Genomic DNA, 9515 nt, shown 5'->3' on the forward strand with positions numbered 1-9515 from the left:
CGAAAAGTTCAGATATTTGAACTCTGGCGGCGGCGGCTTCCGCAGAAAACGCTCTGCGCCCCTTCCGCACCACCCAAAACGTACGTGACGCGACGCACGACCCCTAGAGGTGCGTTCTCCACAGACTTTGCTTGTGAATCGGCCACTCCTGCCACTCAAAATGCGTTCGGTTTGAACGTACCATAAAGTTTAGACTCTCAGTCAGAGGTAATTCTCATTAGTGTGGTGGATAAAAACTGTGGCGTGAGTCTCAGTTGAGTAGCATGTAGTTATTTAAGTAGTCAACRTGTAAAGACCCTATCACACTACAATGTTTTCAGCAACTTGTGAATAGTTTCTCCAACACTAAAGCTGTCTAAGTTGAAAATGAAATTTTAAAACATTTATAAATTTACTGGAAGCCTCTTTTGGACCTATACATACTGTAATGCTAATTARATTGAATATGTAGCTGATATGAAATAAACAGTCATAACAAATTTTAACAAGTTGGCATAAGTTGTCCAAAATTGTTATGAAAACCAGTGAGTTCAAAGCGACAACCAGACCAMGAGAAAGGTTTAACTGTTTAATAGACTGGGATTCTCTGGAGGAGACCAAAGGAGTGATGTCATCATTTCCGCGACGTCCAGTGGAGATGACGTCACCGCAGTGAACTGGGAGGACAAGTAAATGAGTATTATAAATTAGTATCTTTGTCATCCAGAGAAGTGATAAAAATACAAGAATAGGCAATGATAAGTAAACAAAACCAGAAAGTGGACCAACCTTTAAGTCCAGGAATGTGGACGAGGAACGAAAACCGTGGGTCCGAGACGGCGGAGTTTCCAGAGAGGGGTGAGTCGAGAGGCAAAGGTCCAGAGTCCAGAGCATGAGTTCGAAGCCGTAGGTCAGAGGCTGTGGAGGTACCAGAGAGGGGCGAAGCAAGGGGCGAAGGTCCAGAGTCCAAAAACGAGGTTGAGTGATCCAGGTACGCTGGAGAATCTACTAAGAGAACTCTGTTTGACAGTCTGGCATTGAATATGAGCAGAACCTGGGCTTAAATACAAGCAACCACAGGTGAGTGAAATTATCRTAATTACCTAATGGGAGTGACATGGAGAGRAACTGRCAGGAGGACAGAGCGTGATTCATGACAAAAATGGCATGACAGGGCCTTAACAAACATTTTTTCTTGTATGAAAGCCTATGACAMKTGTTGAGCATGTGTAGRRCAAAAAAAGTTTCAAGCCTAAAAAWCACTATCTATAACAGATTAACAATATTTGAAAGTCACAGGAGAAACAGGAAACAAGACCTGACAGGAACTGCAATATGCATTATCCTTCAGTGTTYAACATGTTTTCAGCTAATGGTTCTTTAGGAATCAGCTTGTTGATTCTAAAATATTTTATCTGCCATKATACTTTGCTATCATTCATATTTTTCATAGRGTGATTGGAAYGRCCATACCACCCTGAACACACCAGATCGTGTCTGATCTCAGAGGCTAAACAGAGTTGGACCTGGTTAATACTTGGATGGGAATGCCAGGTGCTGAAAARCAATGTAGGAGTAGTGCMCACATTGGTACACTAGCAAGAGAAAACCTTAGACCATAGTAGCTCATACATCACATTTTACAGAAGACAAATTGTGCCTTTGTTTGCTAATWAAGTATCAAAAGATGCCATTTGAAAAGTTATTCTTTGTTACCTGTTACTGGATGCATCAACACAACACTTGTTTACTTGTTTAATTGAAGTGCTTTTATCACAGAATGAATGAAAAGTCAAAACAAAATAGCTTCAAAAGAAAAAATAATAATTTCTCCAAAAACGATAAAGTAAACAGCTTAAAAAGCAGCCAAAGTTTAAAATATTCAAATAAAATGTTGAAAGTTCATTAACTCTTTGGAGCTCTTGGTCAAAACCACTTCAAAACATTTAATTGAAAGCCCCACTTCTTGGGAGCAAAACATGTAAATGAATGCCGACTCAAAACATTTGCAAATTACTGTACACAGATATTTTCATGTGAGTCTGACTGAACTGCATTGAAGGCAGCAAATAATGTCGATTATGCTTGATAACACGAAAACAAAAATAAAATAWAGTTATTAGAGGAATTTTCTTGTGACCAAATTTTGTTGGACTGGAAATAAAAAGATTAGCAGCTACTGTACTTGGAGAAAAATACACATAGAAAATTTACTTTTAATGATTTGAAAAAGAAATATGTCAAAACAAAACATTAAATGCGGCCAAGAATACAAAGGTACACAAGCAGTAAATATGTGTGTTTATGAGCAGGTCAGTACTCATGTGGCCCTCAGTGATGAGAGGTCTGAGCTGCTGTAAGTGGATCTGCGCGGGCTTTGTGTCAGCACCTCAGACTGTACAGTATTGTCCTCTAATGAGGGGTGTCTCGAGCAATCTTTCTCACACACATTCCAGCCAGAAAAACCCTCTCCTCCAGTGRCAAACAGGCCCGAGTGTAGACAACAAGAACGCAGCACATGACCGTAAATACCAACACACCTACATACACACATAAACACACCTACACGTTTTGTCAGTAAATGGAAAAAGTTTCATTTCCCATTAAACTTAAAGGCAAAATGGTTGCTGATTGACAGATTCTGCACAAAGCAATGATAAGACAGTTTATTTATGATTTARTAGACACAGTCTGAGCTGTGACCTACCCTTTGCTGCCCAGGCTCTGAGGGGACTGTTTTCGTCGATGATGTGGTAGAAGGTCAAAGGTATGATGAGGAAGGGGCTGTCRCTGGAYGTGTCGACCTGGAAAGGCACGTTGCGCTGGTCCAGTCGCACCGTTTCACCCTCCTTTGTCAGGGATGTCTGGAGCAGCTTCCCTGTCACCTGGGAACCAAGATGCAGTCRTTTAATACAGTATAGCCAAAATGTTTCATAGAATCAGAGGGAAGCAGGTTTAACACCTGCAATGGTTAGAAATTTCATTGAAAGGTGATGTGCCCTTGAGCAAATTCTACTGTACATTCAACCATTGTTCCGTGTGTTTTAAATCAATAAAATTTTAAACATTTCATTACCCCCAACATTTTTACAATAATTCATTTTGAAACTTTTGATGCATTTTGGTTAAAAAAATCCAAAATTGGTTGATGGCTGTAGCCAAGTCACCATTGGTGCTTTCAGAAGACGCCGCATGCCATTTCTGAGACGTGTTCTGACCACTTCASTCCATTCAGGAGACAAATAGGGGCAGAGAGGAGCTACTGAACACCCCTGTCTGTTGTGCTTCTGTACTCAGAGCAAGGTAGTTACAGAAACGGTAATGTCGACTTCTGACAAGGTGGGCTAGAGTAGTGCTGTCTGACACTGTCAAAGACCATCCAGCCATGGTCATCAAACAGTCAGATTCCTTTCAGATATAAACTTTTGGTGTGYTTACTCTAGCCCCTTGCTCCATGTGCAGAGGAGAAAATAAATACAAACTTTATTGATACAGAGACTGACTAAAAGTATACAGCAGCAAGGATCCAACCATGGTGAGGGTMAGGTCATTTTGAAACTTAAAACCCTAAAAAAGACGTACTTGGACGTACTTTGACAAGAGCCTTTCAGTGAYGCCTGCTGCTAACAAAAACACATCAGAACAATTGAATTTATTTACACGCCTCTTCTGGTTCCACATGGATTAACGTTCTCTGAAACCGTGTTTGAGTGCAGTGAGAAAGCATCTCCATCTGTGACTTCTTAACTGCCAGAAAGAGCAACATAGATTGGGTTGTTCAGCCGTTTAGAGATACCATCTTTTGAATGAGCTTAATATCACACTATCAAACTGGGATAGACTTACCCTTACACACACACACTGTCAGTCCTATGACTACCAAAGAAGTAACAGCAGCAGGTTGACTTTACCCATGTTACTTCTTCCATCGCATAAAAAACATCAAAACTGGAAGARGGCATATCAGGCCTGGTTTAAAGTATTTTATCAAAGGGGATTATGAATAAACTCAAAGATAGTAGAAATAGGAGGTGGTGTCATAATTAGATAAGAAACCTCTAAGTGTTTCTTCAAACTGACATCTTGTCATAATATGACTGTACCACCACCAAAGAAATGAATATTGTCCAAAGAGATCATTACCTGGCAACCCAACAACAAGCTTTTGCGCATGTTGGCTACTCGGATCATAAGGCAGGGCCTCCCCTCATGATTTGACACAACAGCATGTTGACTGAACTTCACTGTCTCACCTCTCTTCTTGGGACGAGCAACCTGTAAAACAAAAAGAAGAAATCAGAAATGAAGACTAAACATTTCTCGAAACTTATAATGATAATTTAAAAGACATCCTAATTATTATATACATGTTGTATGTAATAATCTACTAGAACAACTAGTAACATAAAAAGTCAGTAATAGGATTACTGATAATTGATAATGCTTGTGGTAAAAATTCACAACAGTTTCTAATGTATTAGAAGAAATGTAATTCTTTAAAGTAAAAATGATGTGAGCTATGCTTTTGGTTCTAAAAAGCTTTACTGTATCCTGTAAAAAATATGCAGCTTTTTCCAGACCACACTTAACTTAAGAAGCAAAAACAGAAAAAAAAAGAAAGAAAGAAACAATTACCTTTGCAAGAAAAGTGCCAGTGATGAAGATTTCCATGACCATGGTGATGACCAGCTGAACGATGAGGAGGACTATCGCTACAGGACACTCCTCTGTGATGCAGCGGAAACCGTAGCCAATTGTGGTCTGAGACTCCAGGGAGTAAAGGAAGGCACCTGTCAGGGTCTTCACCTCCATTACACAAGGAGTGTGATTGGAAGGGGGGTCAAACTCTGGAGGAGAGGAAAATCATGAATGTCTTTGGAACAAAAGTCAACTGTTCTGTTTGCTTTTGTTTGTGGCTTACTCGAAGTTCACACAGGCTCCACCACACCAAACCTATCATAACTCTGAAGCATGGTGTAGTGAGAGTCATAATTTGGTTGTGTTTTCCTTGGATTCTGGACACTATATCTAAGAAATGTATACTGAGATATTTTTTATTAGAGGTCATAATACTGATGGTGGCCAGAGGGTCCGGTGGCGCCTGTGTATGGCAGCCTCGCTTCTGTCAGTGTGCCCCAGGGCAGCTGTGGCTACACTGTAGTTTGCCATCATCAGTGTGTGAATGTGAGTGTGCATGGGTGAATGTCTGCAGTGTAAAGCGCTTTGAGTGTCCCTGATGGATAGAAAGGCGCTATATAAGTACAGTCCATTTACATTTATGTGTGCTTAACAATGTTACTAACTTTAAGGGTTTTTTATCCACTGTGTACTGTAGGCGATAGACAATTGATTAAAAAACAAAGAGAACTKTTTTCTGTCATTCTTCCTTCTTACCAATCAGGTCTCCGTGAACCAAGGCCACCAGGTACCAAAGTACTCCAAACAGGAACCAGGTTCCAGCAAATGTAGCAGAGAAGAAGAAGAACTTGTAGCGCCACTGCATGTCCAAGAAAGTTGTCCAGAGGTCCCGGAGGTACAGGGCTCCTCTGCCACTGATGTGCTCAATCCGGACATTGCTTCGTCCGTCCTTGGAGAGAACTCTGCGTCTTTTACGCAGAGCATTGATCTCTCCAGCTCCGGGTCCTCCTCCACCTGAACCCAGGATTCCCCCCGTAGAACCYAGCAGGGGCTTGCTGATGTCAGTCTGCGTCTGGGAATGGCAGACTTTCTGAGGTGAGGAACCCTCCGAGGATGGGGATGTGGCTGAAGTCATCGCTGGCACTGTGGGTGGGCAGACAACAGAAGGGACGTTAGAAACTGAGGAAAGAAGAAAACGAGGTGTGAGCAATGGGCTTGAAATCGGGGGGGGGGGGTATACAAACATGATGGAGAGAAAAGGCAAAAACAAAGTGGACAGCAGGCGATTTCAAATGAAAAGGTGCAAAATGAGTTCAAGAGGGGAAAGAAAAAACATAATATGCACAGGAAGTAAATGTCAGAGTGAAACATTGAAGGGGAGGGGAAGATAACAGGACAGAGAAAAACTATACGAAGACTTAAAATGCAGTTTTCATGGTTGTCTCTGACATGTTCCTCTTTTCACTATTTCTGCAGGACCAAGACCAAAGTACAGCATATTACTGCCCCTATTAAAGAAGTCAAATCTCAAAGTATTCAAGTTGTTTGTGCAAATGCTATTTTATCAACCTTTACAACTCCATAAATTGCAGTTATTTCAGGTTAGGTGTCATGATATTCTTGCAGGAAGTGGTATTAGTATTGTTTTTATTACTGGAATCAATCTGCTTACCCTGACCACACTGATGTAAAAGTCAGATAAAATGTGACATCACTGTTCAGACTGCATTCGTTTTGAAAAATACCTGGGTCTGATTTGTAAAAAAAAAAAAACATTGATTTTGTTACATTCGGAATGTTTTGAAAAAAATCTAATATGGGTCACATAGCAAAAAAAATAATAAATCAGCTTTGCTTCGCATTTTCCTGCAGTGTGAACGTAGCCTTGGATTAGCCATTAGCTCCTCAGTCCGTTCAGAACTAAAGTCTCTATCCAAACTGAGCTTATTTAAAATGTTATATCCCACAGGGATTAATTGTTCACAGAGCCCCATGTTAAACAGACTGAACTATCTCTTTAACACTGCCCCATAGATTGACCCTTCAGATCATTCAAAGGTAACAGTGGGTAAACGTGTGTTTCTGTTTCCGTGTTACAAAAGGAGAATGGCACAGAGCTCTAATGGAGGCCAAGTTCACCACCTTTGGGAAGCTGTGGAAAGCCACCTGCAGCTCAGGCCTTGTAACCCAGTATCATTACCCATCATCACTAATACCCTTAATGAATGAAAGCAAATCCTCCCAGCCATGTTTTAAAAATTTTATGAAAAGCACTTTTCCTATTGTAAAACATTAATAATCACTGCATTAGATTTATTTGTTTTGCAATCAAATATGGGTGTCTTCTTTGGGTGGCCTAAAACCACACCATCATTGCTTTTGCTGTAGTAAAGGTCTGTATCGGAAAAAGATAATACACTGATGGAACTGTGGGTCTCATAGTGTCAATAGTTGATTAAGTGAATGAGAGATCTCCCAGCCCTGGACGGCAAGGATACTTGTCACTGCATTGGTGTTTCTGTGTATACAGTTAACAGTCTTCCCCTCTTCCCCTTCTTTCCTCTTGCATTGTTTCCCAAATCAACCCTTTTGTCCTGATGCTTTCTGTGCAGAGCAACTAAAGCAACACCAAAGACAACACAACACAAACAACCCCCCCTCTCCCCCCCCAAAAAAAAAAATCAGGGCGATCTGATACACTCTGTCCCTTCCTGTCCTTCCTGACCCTTGTCTCGCCTCCCTCCATGCCGGAGCTCTCACTGAGTGAATGAATAGCGAGCTGTGTTGAGCTCCGTGCTATGAATACAGAGCTGTGAGGTGGTGGTGGAGGGGGGAGTGGTCAGGATCATGTGCCTGTGATTGGACTTGGCCGTCTCCAGCTGAACTCTGAACCCGGCAGAGCTCCTGCCTACACAAACTGTAAACATAACACTTGTGTACGAACATATAGAACAACTGAGCCKTTAGAAATCGTACAACACCATTTATTGTTCAAAGGAATGTTTGGTTTGCAAAGACAAAAACTTATACACAGAGTGCAGGATTGTTCGTGATTATTTGTGATGGACTGTACATTTTAAGGTATGGGGTGATATTCCGTTGTTTCTACCATCACAAAATTGACTCAAATGGAAGCATAACCTAATGAGTGGTTCACATGCCAAGATTTCAAAATTGTCGGTTGGTTTTCAAAACCTGAGAGACCCCCACACATGATGATRAAAAAAACTAATTTAACAGGTTTGGTCTTACAGTGTGTGGTGAACAGACCCTCTGACCACCATCAGTAGGCAAGGCAGGGGAACTCTTGTCCAAGGACAGAACAACCGAGACGGCTGGAACGGGAAATCGAACCGACAGGACSACTCCCCTAACCACTCTGTCAGAGCTGACCTTTATTAAAAATGATAATAATACTTAAGCAGATACAGCTAAAAGGGCAGTATATTTAACAGCTTCTTCCTTTCAGGGTCACTGGTGCCCATATCCTGCAAGTCACTGTACGAGGGGTGGGGTTCACCCTGGACAGGTTGTGGTTTCATCACGACGGGGCTCAAAATAGCTTCGCAAACAATCTAGCAATTTTTAGGCCACTACTATTGTTGATTGTCTAGCAACGCATTCTGGGGAGTTTACTCAATTCAGTTTATTTATATTGCGTCAAGTCACAACATGTCTTCTCAGGGCACTGTACACAAAAATCAGTCTAAAGAAGCCAGCAGATTGTGTTAAACCCCTTCATCACAGTCTCCCATCCTGAGCAGCACGCTGGTAGCAGAAACTTCCAGCAGAACCAGAACCAGGCTCAGGACAGGCGGCCATCTGCCTTGACCGGCTGGGTTTGGGGGGACAGGAAAGAGAAACTAAAGACCTCTATATGTCTTTAGTGACTCTTCACGCTGGAAGACAACATTATCTTATCTCTTATCCTGCTCTTCTGTTACTAGGAGGCAACTTTCAACAGATAATACAGTCAAGGAAAATTAATTTAGAAAACCAGAAAATGAACAAAATACAAAGGTGACTACCTGAGTTCTTGTGAACTTGATGTAAAATGTTTTGTAGGGCTGGTATGTTTTTATTAAAAACTAGAAGCACTCGGAGAGTGCAAACCTCCGCCAAGACCAGTTTCCCCCATCCTGTAAGAGTTAATGCGCAAAAGCAGAGATGGAAACACATTTGGCCAATAAGTTCTGATGTAGCAAACATTTAAGCAGGCAGTATGCACGGAATTTCTTCTCGGTGGAGTCCAATGTGGAAAAAAAAAGTCAGACTCATCACCCGACGTTATTCATCATCAAACTGGTGTCGGATTAAGCTCCTAAGTTTTCATCAGTCACATTTCACCGTGTAAAACGTCTGTTTTATCCCCTTGTAGGAGTTTGTAATGGTTTGACTCTCTTTATAAAGTGCTTCCTGGCTCCCCCCGTCTCCAAACTTTGAGGCCCGGCAGCTCTCTGTTTACAAGCCTAGTAGTGAGAAACTGTTTTGATTGGTTGTTTCGGAAATGTGGTGTGTTTGAGGAAACGGGAAAAATAAGTTTCATGTTACAGTCACGCACTTCCTGGTCACAAAACGTTCTGTAAATGCGCATATTATGGCAAAAATTATTCATCATTAAATGTGGTTTTAACATTACTTTTATAAATTTTGTAGTCCGTGCTGTCCAATCCAGCCCACAGTTTTTTACAGAAGCCCTGTGAAAGCATCACAGCTTTGCCCATCTCAGAATGTTAAAAGAAAAAAATTACTGTATCCGCATCATGATCCGGAACATCACCAAAATTTAAAGGTGTGTTCCTTGGCCCAGTCCCCACAAGTGGTAAAAATGTCATGATAATCTGTCCACAAGTTTTTGAGGAATGTTGTCCACAGACAGACAGACAGACAGACAGACA

General features: G+C 41.3%; 1 protein-coding gene across 1 annotated transcript in view; it reads right to left on the minus strand.

The window, feature by feature from the left end:
- LOC106528972 (ATP-sensitive inward rectifier potassium channel 10) overlaps nt 1-9515 on the minus strand; it is a gene marked incomplete at its 5' end in the record, with an annotated part of 23496 nt that overhangs the window by 9009 nt on the left and 4972 nt on the right. Inside the window, 4 exon segments of the mRNA XM_014024265.1 lie at nt 2687-2864; nt 4123-4254; nt 4615-4826; nt 5374-5760. Of these exon segments, the coding sequence (XP_013879719.1) occupies nt 2687-2864; nt 4123-4254; nt 4615-4826; nt 5374-5752 (901 nt within the window).

This window comes from Austrofundulus limnaeus, unplaced genomic scaffold, assembly GCF_001266775.1.
Source record: "Austrofundulus limnaeus strain Quisiro unplaced genomic scaffold, Austrofundulus_limnaeus-1.0 Scaffold415, whole genome shotgun sequence".
In the NCBI taxonomy this organism is placed as follows: Eukaryota; Metazoa; Chordata; class Actinopteri; order Cyprinodontiformes; family Rivulidae; genus Austrofundulus; species Austrofundulus limnaeus.